The 24,982-nt window shown below is 38.4% G+C and overlaps 1 protein-coding gene across 1 annotated transcript; it reads right to left on the bottom strand.

The window, feature by feature from the left end:
• Nucleotides 1-9,184: 9,184 nt before the first annotated feature.
• Nucleotides 9,185-10,572, bottom strand: FANCF (FA complementation group F). Its single transcript, XM_027732416.2, has one exon. It carries the CDS (start codon nucleotides 10,537-10,539, stop codon nucleotides 9,463-9,465), a length of 1,077 nt encoding a protein of 358 aa, XP_027588217.1. The 5' UTR covers nucleotides 10,540-10,572; the 3' UTR covers nucleotides 9,185-9,462.
• Nucleotides 10,573-24,982: the final 14,410 nt, after the last annotated feature.

Genomic DNA, 24,982 nt, shown 5'->3' on the forward strand with positions numbered 1-24,982 from the left:
TAAATAAGCAGGGACAGATTTGCAATGAGACCCAGGAATATAAATACCTGCATCAAGTGCCCAACTGCCACAATCTCCCTGTTATCACTCTGCACAATTCGATTTCTCTGGACTTCACTCAACAGACTGACACCACCATTATTTACTTTCCTTATAACTTAACTCAATTAAAAGACACAATATTTGGATGATGACTTTTAAGGGAGTGTATTTTACATTTAAATCAAGAATTTCACCATCCAAAAACATGTTTGGGCAGTGTTTTAAAAATACTAAAAATGTATCAAAAATAATACAAAGAGCATGGCAATTCCTTGTTTTACCATTATACCATCATGAACTCTCTTCTCTCAATTTTAATTAAAACAAACCATTTTAGTTATGCCCTGTGCACGCAACAGGCTCAAAAGGGGAGACTAAAAGAATCAACATTTCCCACCTTTGTGGTGACAAGTCACACTAAAAAATATGAAGCTGAATACAAAGAGAAATGAAAATGTAAGGTCTCTTCTAACATTTTTCCAGATCTTGATCAGTAGCTGAACTTTTTACCTCATGTACACGTGCAGTGTTCCCCAAACACTGAAGTCATGATCTTCTTCATAAAGAGCAAAATGTCACTGTGCCTGAAGCTTTTGTGGTGATAAGGATTCATCAAGTGTGTTATGACTGCATGTCACAGCTGCCAAGATGATGAAAAACCTTTGCATTTTAAGAAGCTCTGTATTTTAGTTTATTTGGATATGTCTTCATGAAGGTTGAAGGAGGAAAAACTTCATCCAACACGTGGGTTATTTTTCTGTAACTACAAAAAAAAAAAATCTTCCTTTTACCTTTTATTGTATCTATTATTTCCTAATTGCTGTTGGAAGAAAATGAAGACATTAACACAAAAGCACCATCTCCACCAACACACACTAATTCTAATTAGTTTCTGAGAACCTGAATACTGTTAAAGACTTCTCTTTTGCTAACTCATACATTGTTTTAAAATAATGACTTCTGGTTCAGCTAACCCACTTCTTACACCAACTGCATGGGATGCAGGTTGGTTTTTTTCCCCACCTCAGATGTCTTCTAAAGGGAGTAAGATTTTGTTGACTTGTGTTCAACATATTCAGTGATAGAGAAATAATACTCACTGTCATTTCTTCCAATTTCTAGTGTGAAAGTCAAACTATGCATTCTATAAATTGTTGCCTTGATTTGACATCGTTTATAATTTGTTGAGTCTACTCAACCACTGCAAACTAGCAACAACCATGCTAATGCAGTTAGGCTGCGTATTTCTGGTATTATAGCTTTTGCAAAGGAAGTGTAAAAACTGAACAAACTACATGGTAAAAAGCATTTGGATTCCGTGAGCTCAAAGAGTTTAGATCAGCGAAACAAACCCACATGCAAGTGTTTAGAGGCTGCACTCTAATACAATGCACACACACCCAGAGAAGAGGGCCAGCTCACTGAAGCATTACAAATCAAAATGCAATCACTTTCTTGTGCTTAAAGTGCTCTACGAGGAACTGAAAGGTTAACGAGCAAGGTGGCTTTAATTGCTTTTTTTTCTAAATACCTGGTCCATAACCTAAACATAACTGCCTTTAAAAGCTCCATATTCCAAAATTTCTACGGTAAACATTTTCTGGTGGAATTTTCTATTGGTGGAACTGGACTATAAATAGGGATATAATATCTTTAATAGGTTGCAGACACTCTTCAAATATCCTGACTTTGCTAGAGGCTGTAATGACAACAGTGAAAAAGCTCAGATACCACTGGGAGCAATTTGTCAGTGCCGTGCACAGGGTGCAGTGTTTTCCTATTGTAATTAGTGGTGAGTGCATGCTCACCATTACCTGCAAGTTACTGCAGTAATTCCAGATTCAACCAGATGTCCAGCGACTGGTAGAGTGTGCATGTGCACATGTTGGGATAGTGCACCTTCTGTAAATTGTTCCCTTTGCAATTTATTTCACGTTTCCAACAGTCTTGACCTGGCAGTGTCAGCAACACGTTTTTGACATTACTGAACACAGACGAGGATTATTTATGTCATTTTTCCCCTTCTCAGATTGAAAAGGTATAAAAATTGTGAAATATGCAGAAAGTCATAGGACAAAGAGAAAGTCTTAGAAAACTTGACATATATGGAAGGTGTGAAGATGAGAATGTTATGTTACTAGAGTTAACACCTTAAGAATCATTCCTCAGTTGCTTAAAAGAAACAATTCTTTTTTTTTACATTATAAATTTCTTTCATAGGAATGGATGGCCCTTCTTCCATAAGAAGACCAAAAGTAAGTTCAGCATTTCTTCCTGCTTTGGTGGCAATATCGTTTGTTACATTCCACACCAAAATTCACTTGCCAGTGCCACAAATCCAATTACTTTCAAAAGTAATTAACACAGTATTAAGTCTGATCCAGATAAAACTTTTCTCACTTCTACTGGATGGACTCCAATAGTCTTAAACAATGATTGCATCACGTTACAGCTGCACTTTTTGTCATCATGAGCCACGTGCTGTACACTCTGCTCACGTGTTCCACACTATCTCACTGCTTTTGCTTGAAATAAAAAAGCACATTTTAGGAATGCATCAAGTCTCTGCAAAGGATTGCAAGCAAGCAATGAAAATCACAAAATGTGTTGATAAATTATTCCATTACCTTGATAGTCTTACCATTAGAGAAAACTGATTTTTTTCAAGCTTTCATTTCTTGCTGCTGGGTCTTACCTGTGCTTTTTGGGTTAAATGACAGTTTGGCATACCATGTAAAAGTGGGGGGGCTGGGGTGTCTCCTCATTGGATTTTGGCTCATTTAAAAATAGAGGAAAGTACTTACTTGACTACTTCAGCAGTGGCAAGAAATTCTAGTTTCCCATTTATAGAAATTATTTTGTGCACTATGGTCATCCTAGTGTTCCCTTGATGCATATTATCTCTTTTTTGTGCACATTTATGAGGAATAAAAGGGAAGGTGCTTTCGCTGCATTTGGGGGAAAGTAAGCCTCTGAACAAAAAAGCAAAAGACTTTGGCAAATTTGAGATGAATTCAGTGCTCAAAGTAATTTGAAGCAAATAAACAAATGACGGGGCAGATTATAATCAAACAAAAAACATCATCTTACTCAAGACTGAGTAAAAGAACTAAACAGAAAATAAACGATGACATTTGCTTGCTTATCACTCCCAATCCCTAAAGATCCCTGCATATCTGCATATAGTTTCATACATATACTTAATATTTTTACCCAGTAAAAGAAATTAAAGCTTTAACAAGGCAAATTATAAAATACCTGAACTCAGCAACTTTCACCTCTACATTAAGAATGATGAGGCCATGAGAGACAACAGTACACAATTTTTTGTCAACAGCATAATGATTTAAAAGCCTTTTCTCCAGCTGAAAGGGCAAGCTTAGGCTATTGCAACATTAAGCAGCTGATGAATGACCTTGTTGTCACACTTGCTTTAGGGATTGATTATGTCCAATTAATTCCTAGAAGAAATCAATTGTTCTTACCCAGCTCATTTACATTAATAAGAAAATATTAATGACTTCACCGCCTATAAGTATCGGAAATAGGGGTTGCATTCACATTTCAGCCTCCTGGTCTTCCAAGAGGATTCATTATCTCCTCCTATGACACCAAAACAAATAAATGCACATAATGTTTCCCAGTTATTCAGCATTAAAAACAAGTATTTATCCATGCATTTAACCGATAATTGGATCATATAACAATTAGTCTTGCATTATTGGCTATTTTTACGGGTGTAATATTTATTATACATGATAGAAAGCACATAATAATTTTCTTCCATTGCTGACTTTCCCTGTTCCTGGAAATTATCCTTAGGAAAACATTCAAACTGAATCTTTGTGGTGGGATTTAAAACTCATGACGATTGCCAAAAAACCTAAATAACGCTTTATCAAATGCTGGGATTAATCTCTTTGTGAGCTCCACACTATGAATAGCCCAGGTCTGAGCATTCATTCTGGACTTTTTTCCCAAAGGGAGAAATGTAATAGGAAGGTGCAGTTCAAGACAAAATACAGAACTTGATTGCTGTATTTTCTGTTCAGTGCACACTGCTATCATTTCTGGTAAAATGTACTAGTTAAGTGTTACAGTAAATTGATCACATAATACTCTGGAATTTATCATGTAATAGAAAAGGAATTTAAGAGCTGCATACCTAATGTTATTAATAAAATGGGTCTGTGGATAGAGACAGTTAGGGGATACAGTTTACATTACCTGATCCTACATTACATTAAAGAATTGGTAAAATTAGAATTGCAAGGACAAAATAGCCTTTCAATGGATTTTTCATTGGAAACTTCTGAGTGGGTAGCACAATAGTAGGTGTTTACACCCTGCATCTCTTCTGCCTCTAGGAATGAGCTTGGATTCTCCCCCTGGATCCGAAGTCCATGCATATCTGTGCAGAGAGGCTCTGCTGCCACCCTCTGTGGTGTCTGAGATGAATCAAAACACTAACTGTAAATAAAATCCCAACCACTCCAAAGATTTAGGGACAAAGACCTCTAGTTGTGAAAGGACTGAGACAATGAAAATCTATTATCATATCATTAAATATGTAAAATAATATCAGCAACTTTAAGGTACTGCCACACAAGGCATTAAAGTGGTGTTGGCACATGAATGACTTCAATGTTGAAGTAGTACCTACTTTTACCAGCTTAACATCTTTGTAGTCTACCTATGAAAAATGATCAAAGAGAATGCACCTCAACTATGTGATTATCTCTCGTCTAGTTCATAGCTACAAAGATTTTTTTTTAGCTGAGATTTTTTTTTTAAAAGTACATAGGTAGGGGAGAACAAACATGTAATTGTTTCCAGGTTATCTATCATCTCTTAATCTGAAATTCAGTAGAGATACATAACTGATTAATAAAGAATGATGTGTTTGGTCAAAATAACATTTAATTCCTCATGAGACAGATACAATACCGAGAGCAAACAGTTTGTGAGAAGGATTTATAGTAATTATTACCGGATAAAAAGATACTTTTCCAGACCACAGTTGTGATTATTCACATCTATTTTACACCAGAGCAGATATGATACTGTTCTTTTGGTCTCACCTCAGTGAGACCAGCCTGTATTTAAATAAGCAGTTTCCTGCTCTGCACACACAGCTACATTTTTTATTTGCTACCTTAATACTCTTGCCTGTTAAACCATTGATCAGTGTAGCCAGTTGGGTACACAGAGGCTGAGCACTTTAGAAGAGCAGCCAACATCAAAGCAAAACTCTGATTTTTTTTTTTTTTAATCACAACATTCCCAGAGTTGATGCTGTCCCCAGCAGCAGCAAATCTACCCATTCTCAAGTGTCTTCAAGAGGGAGCAGCTTTCTGCCTTTTCTCCTCACCATTTCCACTTGCATTTTATTTCTTTTTCTGTAACTCTGTCCATCAGACTAAACAAGCTTCTCAAGTTTATGATGCCCACACTACTGCTCTTTGCTGTGTTCTGAATGGCCATGATGTGGGGCCTTTGCTGGCACTCTGCAACGGGTCATTCATCCAAACTCTTCACAAGGAATAGAATTCAGCTTTAAATCTTCCTTTTTTCAGAAACAGCAGAACTAAAATTAGCCACACAACTTTAACTTGGCTTTCTAAAATATCTAAAATATCAGTCTGCCTTCGTGACCTAAACAATATTCTCTTACATGCAGCAAGAAAAAAAAAATAAAATCGCCCTTCACTATCACTGAAGAACTAGAACATTAGACCCTTCTTCACCTATTTGGGAGGGGCGTGGGGAAAAGAAATTTTGTGTATTAAAAAAAAAATCATGTCAATGCATGGTTGGACTTGACATTTCGATTGGACATTCTGAAACATATGTTCTTTCAGTCACAATAAGGCTCATATATTCACCTGAATGGCACCAATCTGCTAATATTTTTTTCCTAAATGAATGATTTATTCTACACCATTTCTAGTATCTGCATACATACTGCAAACTACTAGAACATATAATTTTCTTTCTTCTGGATTCAGCTTAGTAGGGTTATTACAAGGTACCAAACACTTCACAAGAAAAAAAATAAAAGGCAACTTAGTATCCAGACATCTCTTAGTATGTCACTCGTGGAGTGACAAGAGTTCTCTTTGACAAGAGGTAAATTGTTTCCTCCTACTTGAAGAAAACAAAAAAAAATCAAACATCAATAGTAGCAAAATGTATCTGTCTTAGCTATTAACTGGGCATCCTCCTGATGCACTCCACAATCCTTCCCAATCTTCTGAAACACAAGTATAGCAGTTTCTTCAATCATCATTTAATAAATAGCAGAGATCTGTTTCTCTTTATCAGTAAAAAACAAAATAAAAAATAATTAAAATGAAGGTGGGATGTCATTTATAATATCTTGCTTCCCGCGACAACAGTTGAGATTGTCAAGAGTTTGCAAATTTGGGCTGCAAACCTCAGCATGCAAATATGAGCTGCAAATACAGCAGCTCAGGGAGAGGGAGGAGGTTACAGACATCACACTTTTTCCTTTCCTGTTTACACTTTTATTAAAAATGGAGTTCCAAAAAAAAAAAATAAAATTTAATTTTCATTCACACAGCTACCTGGTGAATTCAACAGGCATGCTGAAATAATAGGGGATGTGGTCCGGCACATTTGTTCAATAAACGCCATATGGATTTTGGAATTTGGTAATCAGGGATCTGGCACCTCTCTATAATGTATTTGAACACCTTTGTGAAATCGCTGTAACCAGGTGCTTTTGTCTCACTGAGGTTGAGCTACCTTTAACTATCCAGTCTCCTGTAAGGAGGACAGAATTGGGAATCAAGTAGATATGGTCTATACTGGCCTGTCCCTTGCCTGCCCATCCCATTATTATTTCTTTGCATTCTTAAAGTCCCACTTTGTGGTTGTGCCAGTAGATCCTGTAGTTGCACTTAGCAAATAAAAGGTGTAACGACACATTGCTTGGATAGAAGATATCTGTCTTCACGAACTGAATTTTGTAACAGAAGGCTTATCAAAAAGCAAGACTTGAAATACTGCAAGAAACTCCCTACAAGCATCTGATTTATTGTAGAAAAGTTAAAAGCTGCTAAGAGACTTAATGCAGAGTGAACATTCTGAGTATAATTAGAAAATATCTACCCTGACAAGCAAAAACAAGTCTAAACTCTCACCGAAATTTGTCCCAGAGACTCGGATGCCTGGGAATAGTAAGTTTTAATAGTTGAGATAGATTATCCCTCACTGAGAGAGGGATTGCAAGCAGCTTCTACCCAGCTTTTCCCATTAGATCTCCAGGTAGAAGAAGGAGCACTGATCAGGTTTGGTTTGTTACTATAACATTTGTAAGGTTACTGCAATATTTGCTAATCACCCCTCTGGGGAGGAGGGAACGACTTTGACTCGTATCTTTGGGTATATCGTTCATCAGGAACCTCTGATAGCAAAAAGTATTCGAACAGACGAAAAACCTTATGCCTGTTAAAAGCGTTAAGAGCAAGCTCCAGTGCAGAGTTTCCACACCAAGTGCCAAAACTACATAACACAGGGAACTGTGGCTAGACAACATAAATTCAAACTTCATGCTTTACACTTCTAGGCAGTTTTAAACACTGACAGATTTCAGATTTTTAGACAGATTCCATATTCTTCTCGATACCACAGAAACACTGACTCAGCCTGGAGGTCCTCTGACATACTGGTGTCTTTTAAGACTGACCACAAGTTCTAGAAGGGGCAACAACTCCATTTAAGACAGAGCTAGACAACTTCCACAGCTGTAGCTTTTAGAATATGTTCATCTGCAGATCTCCATAACTTCATTGTCTCACTGACACGAACACAGCAAGGAATCCAAAGAAAACAGACATTTTTCATAGGAGGTTATTAGCATGTCCTTCTAAATATATAAAGTGTGCTACCCTTAAGTATCTCTTCTTTTATAGAAGAGGTGAAGACTAAGAACTTATGTCTTTAATTATTTCCACACAAGTTCAAATAAGTGTAATTTCTTTTCACAGATAAAGAATGCTCATACCCTTGTACTAATTGGTTCCATTTCAAAATGAGATCCGTCCCATTCTAGTTCTGTCATACAGAAATATCTGCCATAGTTATATAAAACCATTTCATATCGTAATTCAGATGATTACTCTAATTAGCTTCAATCCAGTTTATATATTTTAATATTTTGTTTCCTTTTTTTAAGCTTATAAGCAGAAGTGAAGAACCTTCTAACCCTTCCTAAGGGGCTTTTGCAACAAAAGAAAGAGATGTGTCAAATGGATCTTGAAACTGTAAGATTATGAGCTACAGGAATTCTGACAGGTCCTCCACACAAAAGATTAATGAATACCTCTTTCTGCAGTAGTTCCATACATTTTCCTCATCTTCCTTAACTATTCTCTCTTTACACTGTTCACTTTTGGTAATACTACCTTACAGAACTAAATATACATGAATATGTTACCTCTGCACTACAATACTCCTTTTAAATGACAGGGAAAAGACAAGTTTTCTTCACAGAAACTGATACAACATAAATAACAAAGGAGGGGAAATATTATACTACACATATAGTACAACATATAATAATACATATTATACATATATATTGTTATATAACATTTTATACATAGAAAATGTTTTAGACACATAAAATAAATATTATATATACATATAAAATACATGTTATATACATATATAATAAAAAAGTCTGTTGTTCACTCACTTTTCTGCTTCACAAAATAATGAATCATTTAACAGAAAAGGGAAGAAAACCATACAGAACACCCTACATTTTACTGCCATTTTCTTAGGAAATACTTGCATATTGTTGAATAACACACAACTAATAAAACTCTCTAATTTTAGAACTTTTCAAGCTTTCCAGTTGGCTTTCTTCACTTAGACCCAGGGGCTAAGTCATGTGCAAGAGCTATAAAAGCATGAGAGTGGCCACTAGAGCTGACAGGCCAACGAAGGCAACCACTACTAAATGAACCCTGAATCTGGGGGGTTTCACATTTGAAACTCCACCCTCCCTTTGAGCTTTCAGTCAGACTCCAACATTTAGAGAAATGACTACCATGACCATACCTGAGCCATAACATTTTCTAAACAGAAAACTACTCCACACTTAAAACAGAAATTATTTTCTTCACTTTATTAGGCATTAATCAGCAAGTATTGAGAAGGGCGGCGTTTCCTGTGGTGACCAGACATGACAGCGCAGTTACAAGAAAGCACCAGGCCTCCCTGAAAGACTTCAGATGCAGTCAGAATCAGTGTGATCAGCAGTCACATGCTGGTTTTCAACCTAAAGTGAGGTATAGTTGTGTTGCCCTTCATACCAAATAGGGTTAACCAGATTTGCTTGGCTTTACAAGTTTTCATGTTGCTTTTGTGTCCATGCATTAGGACCCTACTTCATTCCTCTACTTCCATCAGTAAGTCAGTCCACACACTTAGGCCACGGACTTTGAAGTCCCCATCTCGTGTCTTCAGGAGTTTCAGAGCGGCTTGGGTCTGTTCTCTAAGCAGTGCAGATCCCTGACAGAGGCAGCTGAAGCGCTCCCTCAGCTCCTCCCAGGACAATTCAGCTTTCTCAAGGCAACTTTTAACCCACCGCCCCTGCAAGGGGTCATAGTGCAAGTGGCTTCCCCAGCCGGTTAAGAGGTCCAAATAAGATCTGCTTAACTGGGAATAGTGACCAGCTAGGGAAGCAAGAAGGGAACCTGGGAGGCAAAGGCAGAAGGCAGAGAATCGCTCCCGGTTCCCCAGCAGCCAGGAAAGCAGCAGCCCGGCAATGCATCCATCTCCTGCTGCACTCGCCCTGTTTCCGTCCTGGCCGCTCCCATCCCGATCCCCGTCTCCGGCCCCCTCAGCGCCGCTGCCCTGCCCGAGCAGGGCCAGCGCCGCCGCCACCACGGCGAAGGCGCGGGGCGGGGGGAGCCGCTCCAGGACCCCGCACAGCCACCGCGGCCGCCCCGCGGCCCCCGCGCCCTCCTGCGCCTCCTCCTCCCGCAGCCGGCCCAGCAGCAGCTGCGCCTCCGCCCGCACCCGCGGCTCGGTGCCCCCGGGCCGGCGGGGCAGCGCCAGCAGGCGGGCGGCGGCCTTGCGGCGGGCGAGCAGCGCCAGCCCGCGGGGCTCGGGGCCGGCCCCCGCGCCGGGCGGCGGCGGCAGCAGCAGGCGGCGGAGCAGGCGGCGGCAGGCGGCGGGCGGCAGAGCGCGGTTCTCCAGCAGCGCCAGCCCCAGCAGCTCCGGGCAGCGGCCCAGGGCGGAGAAGCCGAGCGGAGGTGAGCACGGCTGAGCCCGGCGCAGCCGCCGCCCGAGGGCCTCCCGGAGCTGGGGCCGCGCACGGAACCGGTCGTGGACGTGCTGGAAGTAGCGGGCCCACTCGAGAGCCCTGTCCAGGGCCGGGGCGTCCCAGTGCCGCACCAGCGCCGAGCGGGACAGGGCGAGCAGCGCGGGCAGCTCCGCCACCCGCCCCAGCACGGCCGCCATGGCACCACCTTGGCGCCCCCGCTTCGAGCGGCGCCCCGCCCCTCCGCGCGGGCCAATCCGAGACGCTCGGGGGCGGTACTTGCAACTCTATTGGCTGAGCGGGACGTCAATCCCGTGCGAAGCGTGCTTTTCTTAAAGGAGCCGCAACCCGCTGTCCGCGCCAGTCAGTGATGGGCCCTCAGCCGAGAGCGGAATTAAAGACAAAAACCGAACACGATTAAATGTTGGTTTTTGGTTTTGGTTTTTTTTCAGAGTGGTTTTTTTTGTGTGTGTGTCTCTGTGTGTTTATTTTTTTTCTTTTTTAAACTAAAGCCTCGCCCTCTAGGCCGTTCACCGTTTTCATAGCCCTCTTTTGGACGCTTTCTAATGGCTTTATATCTTTATTATATTTCGTCGCCCAAAACCGCACGCGGGGCTCGGGGTGAGAGCAAGGCAGGGCGTTCACCTCCCTCGGCCGCAGAGTCTGTCTGTGCTAAGAGGTGCAGAACAATAAAGGGATCAACAACTTGCTTCTACTGCTTTCTTTTCCACTAAGGAAAACTGAAGTGTGTGAACAGAGCCACTGAACCCATCGGAGTTCCGTGTCTCACGAGGAACGTGCTCAGGCCTTGTCCCATGTCCACAGATCCTTGCCCTAAAGGTGTCTTCAAAGCTGTTGGTGAGCAGCTTCTCTGATTCACATCACCCTTGGAAAATAAAGCAAAAGGCAGGTTAAGAAAGTTGTAAGTAAGGGTTTAGATACGAGGCTCCCCTCTTCCGACCCCCCTGTGGACTGCCCTAGATGGTTGCTTAGGAAAAATCTTTCTCAAGTACTCTCACGAAAAGAGAGCTCTCATCTGAGTTATTATCATGTTTTCTTATTTCAGTCATCTATTTAAAAAGCCATGGGGCTACATGATGGTCGAGATCAGCTGGAGTTTAAGGGCCTAATACAGGCATTGGAGTGAAATTCTGTGGCCCTTCTGCTTGAAGGAGCTCACAACAGACCCTCAACGTCTATGATACCTTAAAATAAGGTATCATTCTCAAATGCATGTTTTTCTCCTGAAAAATCTCTTTTAAGATTTCTGTTAGCTATTTCTGGAGTAATAAACATAAAATTTTATACAGGTGTCTTGAGATTTGTTGCATTGTTAACAATGGAATTGCTTTTGTAGTTAATAAATTCATACTGACCTATCATCTGCTTTGCCTGTACATTCTGAAGTGTATTATAAAATAATATACATTGAAGGGAAGATGGAGCATGCAAACTTGGTAGATACATGCAGTTGAGTGCAAACACTTTGGGACGTTACTTAGTGTTTTACTGTAATGAAAAAGTGACAGAAACTTGAAGTTGTTGGAATATAACTAAATATTATATATATAGTATGTAATATGTCATATATAATATTCTTTATATATATAGGCCTCTCAGGTTTTGTACAGCATCTCTTGAATGGGGGTCTTTGGCACAGAGGAAGAAAGCAGTTTCAGTGAATTCCAGACCCTTGGTTTATTTTAGTGAAGGATATTTTTGGAGATACATATGCTCGATGTCATACAGAAGAGATATTTCGCTTTACTTCGGAAAACTTTTCACAAGAAAAGTTCTTTCACATTACTGTTCTTTCACATTACTGTCCTTTTTCTTTCTTTGATAAAGAATATGGATTTATATCCTGTGAATGTCTCTGTGTGCTTCAGTTGAAAGAAATCAAATAATCACATTTGCAGCACCAGGAAACTAACAAAAACAGGTTGTGAAAGTCTAACCAGTCTGGGAAAAACACTCAGTAATATGGTATCTGGAATACTCTTGCATGTGAAAGGCCCGTGTGTTCTAATGGGTCTCTGTAGAGCTGATTGAAAACTGGAATTTCCGTTTTATGAAAAACTCTGAATATTTCAGCATTGGTTTTGTCTCAAGTTAGGGTGAAAAGTCTAAATATCAGCATTTTTCATCGAAGGGGCACAGGTTGACATCTCTGTAATAAAATGGTTCATGCAAAAAGACATTTATGTATTTCTGGGTATCGCAGCTGCATCTGGAGTCTCCAATCATGATGGGGATGCATATAATGAAAAATAGAGCCTAATTTGAAGAAGCTGCAGTGTTTTGCATAAGGACCTATTAGAAAATTGACTCAGGGAACAAACAAAAGAAACAAGGTATCGGTGAGACTGTTATGATCCATGTAATAAATTGTTAACACTACAGTAGCACATAAAACCAATAATTCTTTACCCTCACTCACCATTGAAGGAACTCCTTTTCTACTCTGAATTTTGTGTTATTATTTGAGAACCTGGCCATTCTCAGAATGTATTTTAGGCTCTTCCAGTGCAAGAGTGGAATCTATTTATCAGTTGATTGGTTTGCTGGTTGTGGTGCCAGCAGCAATCAAATTAAATTGAATTCCCTTCTTACAGGTGAATTACTTGCACATAACTTTTAAGAGCTGGTACTCTCTTTTCTATGAGCAGTCTTAGTTCTAGCCAAGTAATAGCTGGCACAGGTAGGGTTCTCCCACCATCAGCATGATTACTAAGCATTAAAATTTGTAGTTTGTAGTTACTGTCTGTCAACTCATGATGAGACAATTGCTACCTAATAGTAATGCTGAGTTGTATAGGTATTGTTTAAAAGTATCTGTACAGTGCTAAGCTGCCTTTCTACCTGAGGAACCCCTATAGGATAGTTGAGACATACTTAAGTACTGAGAGACTGAGGAGGTGAGGTAGAGCGTTAATGTTGGGGAAGGGGATAGGAAAAGGAAAGGTTGGGTTGGGATGTCAGGACATACAGTAAGAGCACAGAGATGGGCAGATAGAATGGTGAGTGGATTTTCAGATAGCACTATGTGGGGGGGTGTGCTTTCCTGCTTAGCTTGATTACTTTTTAAAAAAGAAACTGAAAGTTTAATTCTGGGCCTCCCGTAGGTCTTTGGTTGTTTAATATCAGCCCGCTTCCTCTAGTAATGATTCTTGCAGTAGTCTCTCATACTGTTCCAGGGTGTGCTTGGATGTGTATTTCATGTTATGTAAACTATGCAGTCTCTTTATTTTTACCTAACAAGAAATGAAACTTGCAAAGATACTTTAAAGAAAATCACACGGAAGAATTATCACTTTAACCAAGACTTTCACAGTCTGAAAAAGCAACCTCTTTGTTTTGTCTCATTTGAAAGCAAAGAAGAAAACAGAAGAGAAAACAGGGTGTATTTTGAATGATAGGCTAGAGCACAGATTTACAATCACAACACACTGGATTGTTTAAGATCTCTGCTGTATGCCTCCTCTAAGTAGCTGTGATAGTATGAATGGGGGTGGCCAGTGTTCCTTGTGTGGTGGGGTTTGCCTGTTTTGTTGTTTTGGTTTGGTTTGTTTTTTTCCCAAATAAAATATATTTTTTTCATTTAATCTCCAAAATAAGCATTAAAATAAGAAAAGAGTTTTGAGCCTATTTGTCTGTGGTTGTGTTAAGCCCTAGTAAATGTTCCTCCGTTACAGCTTCTGATTGATAAGATACATAGCAAAGAAAGCTGTTGAGGAAGTAACAGCAATGTCAGATACAGAATCTGGGAAGTCATTTCCACAGTTCCCTGAAAACAAGCCCACTGTTCAGTGAAGCACTGCAAAACAGCTTCACAAGCCTTCCATTTTATATGAATTACTGTGGTGTTTTATCTAAGCTGAGAAGTCAAGTAAAAGATTCATATGAAGTTTTATGGAACTAGTGAGTTTCTTCACTCTACTTACGGAGCCAGTAAAATTCACCCTGGCAGGAAATAATCAGTTTTGAAGGAAAATTGGTCAGAGTAGCCAAAAGTCTGGATTTCATTGTTATATTTTCCTTCCTCTCAGAAGTCACATTGGCTGTAACGTGGTTATACTAATTGCACCGAATAGAAATTTAGGACATTGCTTACTCATTATAACTGGCACTATACAACTCTGAAATGGTCTTCCCTTAGGTAGGGGGTGTTATTGTAAATTACAAAAATTAATACATTGAGAGATATGTATGATAATCTATATTTCTGGCACTGACATTCACTTTTTAACTGTAACAAGATTTGTTTAGCTGCCTCAAATTGTGTGCTAGGCACAGGTTTGTCAAACTCATTATCTAATGGCTTATTCATAGTGAAGACTCTGAATTCGTGAACCATTCTCGCAAAATTTCTATTTCTGCAACAAACTGTGGAAAACAGGTACCTGGCAGACTATGTCAGCCCTTCTGTATCTTCTGCTGAGGTACTCAGATTTATTTTTTTTTGGTCAACATAGTCTCATTATCTCAAGAAAGAGCAAAGCTGTGGTGGGCTTTTGGAATGAGAACAGATCAAACTGTACAATAAAGGTGATGAACCTATTAATTTGTACATCAGAGTGAGCCTCAGGCTGTACAAAAGGCATGTCTGTCATCAGGGGGATTTCCCCTGAAACCTCTTTGTAAGTCCTGCAGATGCTGATTGTGGTGTAGCAGTGTTTTGGTAGCAATGCCCATTTTGATGCCTTAGACATGATTTCAGTGACAGGTGTCAACGGCCAAGCAGCAGTTTTGTAATTTTTTATAATGCACAAGAGTGAAAACTGATTGAAAATCAGTGTGTTGAAAGAGTGCTATACATAACACGTCACTGAGAGAACCTAAACCCTGCTCTAATTAGGAACTTCACCTCTGTCTGGCCATACCAAAACTGAATTTTTAGGAAAATTATATAAAAAGACAGACTTTGCTGCCTACCCCCACTTCTAGTTTTAATACTATGAGTCAGGACTATACTAGCAAAGCTACTAAGCTAAGTATCAAAAGTATAATTTGGGTGGCAAATGGAGTCTCCTTTTTCTAACTGTGAATAATTAATCAGAAGTGATGAAGTTAGTTACAGACTTCCAAAGTTCCCTTGCACTGGATGAGCCCTGTAAAATGACCACGTGTGCCCTCCAAAACACAGCTGCAGTTGGTGTGTGTGTACTAGCTACGACTAGTTTTGCCTTAAAAGTTTGTTTGAGCTAATGCATTTTTAGGTTAATTTGGTGTGGGATAAGAGCATGTGCTAAGGTTGCTCAGCTGATGAATGGTGCAGTGTTAAGCCTTATGCTTTGATCACTTGCTTTTGTTTGTGATGCCTTTTAGAGAGGTTTGGTTTGCTGCCTGTTGTGGTGGTGGGTTTGATAGATCACAGCAGGTACTGATTAGAGTGTTTGCCTACATGCCTTTTTCTGGTCTTTTCCTTTAAGCCAAGAAAACTCTTAGCTGCTTATGTTAAGTATTTTTCTTATAGGATCAGGTGCACATATTCAGCCTGCTGAGACAGCTGGAACCCAGCTCTCCTTTTTAGGGTGCCTGTTAAGAAGTGTCTTAAAGAGCTATCTGTTTTAGTGATCACCTTATCAGGATCATCTGAAAATAATATTCCATAAAACTTGAGTCATAAAGACTGGCTATGGCTACAGGTTTGGAATTTTGATCTATAATACTGTAGAACTTGTATGAAGTGAAGCATACTCAGACTAAGCTTAGTCTAGCATCACGGGTTTAGTATTTAATGACTAAGTATGTTTGAGAACAGCAACTAAAAACTCTCTTACTTGTAGATTCTGGATATTTTCATGACAGCTAAACTTCTGTCATTCACAAGAGTACAGGGAGATCTTATAAACATATTTTTATCTTGGATTTGGTTATATTTTTCACTTGCATTAAAAAAATACAGAAACTTCATTGCAAGACAACTATGCATGGAGCTATTTATATATATGTCTGGGTTCTAATAACATAAATCACTTAGATTATTCACTTTCATTGTCCTGATATCCTCAGAACATCACAAAATTGTCAGATATCACTCATTTGTAGCTCTGTACAGTGTCTTCATGAACAGTGCACGTCTGTGTATACAGAGAGAGCTGCATTAAAACACACATATGCACATGCTGGATAGACATTTCTTCTTTTTTGGAGTGATAAGACTTTTATGTATCTGTTGTTTCCATTTTCATGTCTCCAAAGCTTTTATGTGAATTTTTCCAGCACATTTCTCATTATTCTCTCAACCTTTCCTCTGTTGAATGGCTGGGGCTTCCAGACATATAACCTGAAATGTCCTGGGAGAATTTACATAAAAACAATAAAACCAAGGAAATGGAAACCACAGAATATATACATAAATTTTTTTTTCAGTCTTTGCTAAGAAGCTCATTGGCTAATATTTACAAAGGAATCCGATTTTCCATTTTAACATCCTTTTCACTGTGAAGCAAATGTGGGAGAGTGGGATGGTAAGAATCATTCCTGAAGTGAGTGAGGGCTTATATGTGAATCTCATTAATGGTTAAAAGATTTTACTTTTTTCTGCCCTAGTATATCAAAAAGAACATCCCATGAAAAAAAAATGACATAGCTGCCTGAATTAAACAAGTGTTAACGCAAAGCTTTGAAGGAATTTTCTTTGCTACTTAAGAAAAGCGTAAGGGGTTTTTTGTTTCTTTGTTTATTTCTCTGAACACATATAAAAGAAGACTGGATTCTGTTATCTATACTTACAGCATCCTCTGAAAGCAGGTCATTAACATTGACACAGCTGCTTTTAGGATCAATAGTACAGTATAGCAAATTTTGGGTTCTATTGAGAGCTGCCTGTTAATAATGTTGTGTACCTGTCTCAAAAATGCCTCTGGCAGGTTTGTCAGGACCTTCCTGATGGTAAGTTCATATCACAGAAACCACTACCATAACTGTTATGTTGGCCTTATATTGATATTTTCTGCAGAAAGGGCAGGTTAAATAAAGACTTAAAGATTTTTTCCCAGCTCCAGAGTTTTTAACTTAATGGTGTCCTTCAAGAAGTTTTTACCATATTTCACAGAAAATAAAGGTACTTAATTAGTAAAAAGGCCCAGAAACCAAAATGCTTTGTTGTGGCAGTTTCTACAGCAGTTAGGTTTGTGTACTTCATGCTAATTCCATATTATTTGGGTTGTCTGACTTCATTCCTCACCCAGTGCACTGACAGATTGTATAATGGCAAAGACTGGAGCCTTTGCATATATCCAAAACCCATCACAACATAGGTAATACATGTATTGGAATATGCTAGTTCCTAGCTGATCCTGAGATGTTGCCATTAGCTTTCCCAATCAGCAGTGTTACAACAGTGACTTGTACTTGCAGAAAAGAATAACAATGGGTTTAAAAAAAAAAAAAAAAGGCAGCAGAGGTGAGATTCTAACACATAGGATATTTGCATAAACATAAAAGCCAGCAGAAGGAAATCGTTGTGCAGTGCATACCTGTGGATGGGATGAAGGTGATGGATGAAGATGAATTCCTAGAATTAAAGAAAATGTCTAAAAGAGAGGCCTTTAGTAAAGGTCTGTCTTTTGGGGTTTTTTTGTTTGAATAAGTAAGTTACCCAGAATTAAACATGGAAATGGTTCTATTTTCTTTGGTGGTCTTTGCTATCAAATGAAATCATTACGAATGAGGGGTTAGAATTTTCTACTGAATGAAGTTATGAAATAAAGGCACTCAAGCTAAATCAAAATGTTAGTTTAGATAAAATCATTGTGTTTTGTTTAATATTTTTGACTTAATTTTTAAATGAACATTTTAAAATGAAAATATTTTAAAGTTTTTAAAAAGGAAACATTAGGTTATATAAAATTTGAAAAGAATTCTAATTCTGTAGTAATGCTGAGGAAGGAGGGTTTCTTTTACCTCGACAAATTTTTACTCTAAGCAGAGAATTTGTTTGGGAGGTTTGACTTCATGTAAGGTACTTTCTGTGCTTCCACTGAAATATTTTGACCCTTCTCACAGTAGTTTGAATGGATGATCACTGGTTTGAACTGCTCTTCCCTAACTTGATCTTTTCAAAGGACTTGGGGAAAAAAGAAAGGGTCTTGTCAATCATTGTTCTTTACCAAAATTGAGATAGAAGGCCTGGTTCAAAATTACCATTTCTCCTGCCAGTGTGTGAAGACATGGAATTGGAGATGAAAAAAACCCTGCCTGGTAGGATGCAGTGGTTCCTCAGAGAGTAGGCTTAGCATGGATCTACATCCAAACAGAAAATGTTTGTTTCTCCTTTTGCTTACATTATATTTTTTGTTTATTTTCCTGGATATATAACCATTTCTAACAGCATTTTGTTCATCCTGGTTTCCAAGTAATTTCTTTTACAGGTTTTGAAATCATTCCTATGTGAAAACTTTGCAATGTGTGTATTTAGGCTTCATACCAATGATGCAAGGTTCGAGTTATACACAGGTCATTGGTTCCAGGTCATTTGTCCTGTGAATAGATGCCCTCGGCCCAACTCGCTGCTATCAGCTAATGCATCACTGTCCTGGTAACTTGAATTACCTAGATAGGAAGTACTGACAAAAATATTGGTCAAAAGTAACAGTATCGATGTTATTTCATTTTTAAATTTCTATTTTTACATGTTGTTTTCATTAATGAATTGCAAACAGTGACTTCAATTCTGTTCCAAGCGTCTCTCCAGTTATTATATTAATGGACATAAACACAAGTTTAATCCACCAGGTTTGCTCATGGATTTCCTGTTAAGGTTTTCTCCAAAGTGATTCAGTATCCCAGTTCATAACAGCTCACTGAACATACCTCATCAATTGCCATGTGCAGCAAAATCAAGGGGAAATGTGCCAAATCCCTGGGGAGAGTTTTGGAAAACTGGGAGTCTCTTTTGCACTTTATTTTATTTTTCAACGTCTTTTCAAAGAAGGCTATTCCAGACTGTCTTTTTCAAAAATGTACATGTTGTGGGCCCAGAATTCTTTGTACTTGCTCAGTAGTGCAAGTTTTTGTACTTTCACAGTAGTGTAATCTCTTGGCTTTATTAGCATTTCTCCTGATTTGCCTTTTATAGCATCTCATGAAGAAACAGCTGCTGAACTCAGGCTATCCATAGAATAGGAAATATCTGCTCTACTTAGGCTACCTATTTATTATTAGGTTAATAATCTGGTTTTTATTATTGAAGTAATAAAAATCAAAGTTAGCCTAAGAAAGTTATAACTTTATCTATGTCCAGTAAGACTTAGTGTATGTTACAGCAGATGTGCATCACCAGTTATGCCATGGTAGGTCACTGCATATTTTTGTTTACCTTACATTTTTTTTCTACAGATCAAAATTTCACATCCATATCTACTGGGATGGAAATAGAGGTCCTTAGGATGGATTTAGACCCCAGAAATTGCATGTATTAAGACTGAAGTGTTTCAGGTCACTGTCTTTCCCATTTGTTTTTTGTTGAATGAAACCTGAGTGCCACAGATACACAGTGCAGTATTTGGTAGAATTACTGGCATCCAAGTATCTTATGCTATTCTATCATTCAGATAACCAATCTGAATATTCAGTCCTAGTTGTTTGGTCTACTTTGTTCCTAATTCTTCTCACTTGTAAGACCTACAGTATTTAGCACAAGTGTTTTTTCACATTTGTTTCTTGATGTCATTATTTCTTGATGTCATTATTTTGAATTATTTCTTGATGTCATTATTTTGTGAACTCTTTGGCTGGACTTGTGACAGACGAAGAAAAAGAAATGTACTAAATTTAAAGATCCCACAGAATGATTTTTAATACTGGCATTCTGATCCTGGTCTTATTTGTAAGCATGGCTATAATGCTCACAAGGCTAAAAATCTAGCTTTCTATCTCTAGCTTTCTCTCCTCGTTATTGGTTTTGGGCATCTGGTTTCGAGGTTGGTCTGTAATTTGATCTTACTCAAATTTTCTCAACGCATTTTCAGCAACATATGTCATTAATGAGGGGAGCTGGGTAACTGGTCTCACCATTGCCTGTAATTCAGCCTATGACAGGCAGCAGGAAAGCAGAACAGTTTTGGCCAGCCCCAATTAGGAAAACATGCCCAAGGCATTGGCTATAGCATAAACAGAGCTATGTCAGGCTCCTCCCAAGAGGAACACTAAAAGCGTACACACACCGTCAAAAAAATCCCAACTCTGCTGATATGGTTAACAGCAAGAATAAAGAATCATTCCCAACGAAGAGAAAGATAAACTGGAAAAGGATGATCTGTGGATTGCAGCTGCTGAAGTACCATGCTAAAAAATATGAACACTAGTCTTTTGTCAGCAATTAGATATTCCCTTATCATGTTGCAGATTGTAATGCTGTCAACCGGGAATTTTCTCCTGAAGGAAACATGTCCTTGCGTGAAGTGTAATGTCACAGAGATGATTCTGCAGTTGGTCAACTTCTTCACAGCAAGAGGAATGCTTGCGAAAAAAGATAATACATTAAAAAAGTGATATTTCTAATTTATGTTGAATCTTCTGCCTGTGACACCAAAATGTTTAATAGGTGTCTCTTATCTCACAGCACTCATGAGACATACTTGATAATCATGTTATAGATTGGAACTCTGAAGCATCTGGAAGATTAAGTAACTTTCCCAAGATCACACGCAGATTTCTTGTTTTGGTATGACAGCAAGTGATAACCAGAGCCAAGATTATTCCCAAACCAGCTTACTTCCCTTCTCCTTTAGCATTTTACCAGATATGTGGCTTGAAGGATAAGGAAGAAGTAAAGACAGAGAAGGGAATTATGTGTAGGACCCTTCTATAAATTGAAACAATAAATCAAGCTCATCTTTATATAATCTTTGTTGTCCACTTGCATCAGACTACTTTATGAGACAAAGTTTTTATGAATACATCTATTTTTTAGATGGGAAACCTGAAATAAAAAGAGATTTAACAAAACTCATACAGCACATAAATTTACAGAGCTGGGGAAAAGAACTGAATCTCCCAACCCATGAAGGACAGGAATATCTTATTAAATTAGCTGGCATTCACACTCTTTCATTTGGCAATGTAGTACAGTGCAGAGGGAATGGTGTTCTTTCCATTAGGAATGCTTTGATGATGACACTTTAACAGAGGAATGAGAAGGAATGCTGCACTCAAAGCATTCCTTAAGGTATAAGATTGACTGCTTGAACTGAGCAGTTGGGAAAAAAATCCTGGAAAAAAGTAGCAATAGACGTAGTATCTCAACAAAAGTTGTCTCACGTAGGATACTTCTGTATGCCACATATTTGCTTTGGGATAGAGCTTGGCATTTTCATTTAGAGGTATCAGATCACTACCTCTCTTACTGAAAGACATTTTTCCCTATTCAATACAAGATTATGATAATGTCTCAGTGGTGTGGGAATATATCAGTGTGGACTATTATGTCTCAGTGGTGTGGTTATTATGAAGTTAGGAAGACTTGAATTGAGTCCATAGGACTGTAAGAAGAGATTTAAAACTATACCTGTAGTTATCTGCACTTCTCTCAGATTTGGAAAAACTGCTGGTAATTTTGTTCTTATAAACTAGGTACAAAAAAAAGCCTCATCTGATCTTATTAATGCCAAAGGGAGTTTCACTGTGAGTGACATTAGGGACAGAATTGGGCCCGGTTTACTGTAAATAAAACTCAACAAACTATTTTCATGTCAAGTCCAACAACAAGGGGAATAAGTTAAAAGGAAGGTAAATTGAAGCAATGAACCTTAATGACCTGAAGAGAAATCTAGGTCAGGAGAAGGAAGACACTGAAAGCAAAGAGAAGAGGAGGGAAGGCAGGAATTTGACCAGCCAAGGCGGAAACAGGTGGGAAAGTGTTACTACTCTGTTTAAACTAATTTTTGAGTTCTTGAATAATGAATTAATTGGTCTTCTGGTATTTTTGGTCTGGAAATTTTATTACTTTCAAGGAACTGCAACGTGTGCATCTGAACTCTTTGTGAATTGCCTTCCAAAGCACAGCATTTATCTGTTAATTCCTGTGAAAATTAGTTTATTTTGATTCGGCTCCTATAAAAGAAGAAGCTGATAAAATTATTCTAAAGCCGTTCCAGAACACTTGCAAGAAGACAATGTGGTTCTGGTAGCTGTTGGTCTGTTTACATCCTCTTTTTCTCGTTGCTGTTCTTGTTGCTGTCAGCAGTCAAAATGTGATGCTTCTCTGTGACCTCAGATGGCATCTTATTTTAATGATTTTTCCATCCCAAGTAGAGACCAACCACAAAATCTGAGTCACTGAGGTCCTCATACTTTAGAAAAAAATTAAGAACAACAATCTGCTTCGTTAATGTTTGAGGCACTGGTTTGTTTAAAGAGAGATTATGGCACTTTTATTGTCAAACAGAACATAGACTTTGGCCTGGTAATCATTGCGTCAACCCCAGTAGTTTTCTTGGCGTGTCAACTGCTTTTTCTGGATCCACGAATAAACTATTATGACACTCAGCCAAAACACACTTTTGTATATAAATCAGAATTGTGAGCACTTATTCTACAATGTTTGTCCCAGAGATGTACATATGATACACCTGGAACTTCTCAGCAGTCTGTGTATGCTGGTGCACAGTGTGTCAATTCATTATGGATTATAGAAACTTGTGTTATTTGCTCAGATTTCATCCAGGTGAAGATCACTCCAAAAGATTAGAAGTAGGTATGCTTTGGTAAATATGATGTAGATGAAACAGTTAACTTGTATTTGGATTTGCGATGGTGAAAATTTGTTTCCCTGAGATTTTCATATTTAAGATCAAACCCAAACTTTCATGGAAATTGTAATTATTTTTAGTTAGATATAATTATATGGGTAGAAAGTACAGTTCTTGTGTAGTAAGTTTACAAGATGGAAGGACAAAACATACTACTTTTATGGCAAAGGACTTGTTTGAAGTTTATTAGTAGAGCTTCAAAATGAGAGTTCCACTGCAGGTTTGGTAAAAGTTCAGTTGACCATGAAGTCATTGTGTGTGTTGAACTGAACTGAACTGAACTGAGGCTAGAATTAACTTACAGCTTGTCTTATTGTAATGGCAATTAAACAGAAAATTATGCATAACTGAAATAATTTTAAGTTCCATCCATTTCATTTCTTCCACTAGTCTTAAAATTGCCATACACAGGAAACATTTTAACTAGGATTTGTACATTTCATTCCAACTCTTTCAGAAAAAATTTAAAATAGGTGTATCTGGCACTGGTTAGTGCAATATATTTCAGTGAGTTCCACAAGGTTATATTTATTGATCTCAGGCCTGCAAGGCTATTGACTACTCTCCGTTTATTAAAAGTCAAGGAAGATATGGAAATTTTTGGCAAAGTAAGTACTGTAATATTGGGACAATGATGGGTGATTTATGAAACACATTCTGCACTCATTGTGGCTGCTCATATTCTTGACTCAAGTATCAGCAGTTTTTAGTCATCTGACCCTCCATCTTTTGAATTTTAACTTCTGTGGCATGTACTGAAAGAACGAAGAGAACAGAGGAAATGTGTTTCTGCATTCCAAACTTGCTTAATTTTCAGTTAAATAATTTAATTGCAGAGTCCCTGTAATAGCAAAAAGCAAGAAAATCAACAGGTATGATATTTTCCACTCAGTACACACTTCACTCATCGTTTCTGCTACTCAGCTCGCTCAGTTGCTTTCTCCCATCTCTTTTTCTCTTAGTTGACCAAGGTATGTCCTCTTTAATGTATGTGTTTACGAGTTGTTATAGGATTGGGATGCCAGTCATTAATTTAATTGTATCCATTATATTTGACTGATTTTATACAGTTGTGACACTGATTACATACTGAAGAAGGAATATTTGGGAAATTTGGAAAATCATCAGGAAAGTGTGATCTACAGATGCCTGTGTCTCTTTGCCTTCTGAGAACTTCATCCTTCCCTCTACATTGTCTTTCAGTCCTTTTTCTTCCTCCCATTCAGTGACTGCTGCTTCAGCTCCCTGGGCACTGAGAACCCTTTGATATAGGTAATTTTCTCTCCCATTTGTAAGTGACCTGCAAGGTACCTTCATAAGAAATTCCTGATATTGTCCCAGAAGGATATAGCATCCACAGGTCCTCAGGGGTGGCGATTATACTCAGTTTATAGAAAAGAGCTGAGGAATTTTACATATTAAAATGGGCCATCATGGTCATCCTTGCTGACCTCATGCTCCGGAATTTCATCTCTAATTATCTATGCATCAAGGTTTATTGATGTGCAACCAAGTAAGAGTAAATCTTTCAGAATCTTTAATCCTGAATTTTTATCCTAAACCATAGAATGATTATGGGAATTTGCTGCATCTCAGACACCTGTATACATCTTCCATCTCTTACAAGAATTAATTTTAACAATTAGGAAGGAAATATTATCTAAATGACAATGTGTAGAACCATTTTGTTGTGGTAATAATATTGCTCAGCCTTCCTACATGCACCAACAAGCTTTACCTTCCTCAGTCACTATAAGTCCTCCCTCTCTGTCCCTAATTTTTCCTATGTCTGTCTTCAAATAATTGTTTATTCATATGCCCATTCATCCTCTTACTTTTTTGGAAGTAGATTATCAAAAATATTATCAGAACATGTGGACACTAG

This window comes from Pipra filicauda, unplaced genomic scaffold (genome assembly GCF_003945595.2).
Source record: "Pipra filicauda isolate LSUMZ 115617 unplaced genomic scaffold, ASM394559v2 scaffold45_size4122338_pilon, whole genome shotgun sequence".
In the NCBI taxonomy this organism is placed as follows: domain Eukaryota; kingdom Metazoa; phylum Chordata; class Aves; order Passeriformes; family Pipridae; genus Pipra; species Pipra filicauda.

What these genes read in the sequence shown, in the direction of transcription:
- FANCF (XM_027732416.2), bottom strand. Translation starts at nt 10,539, where the DNA reads ATGGCGGCCGTGCTGGGGCGGGTGGCGGAGCTGCCCGCGCTGCTCGCC.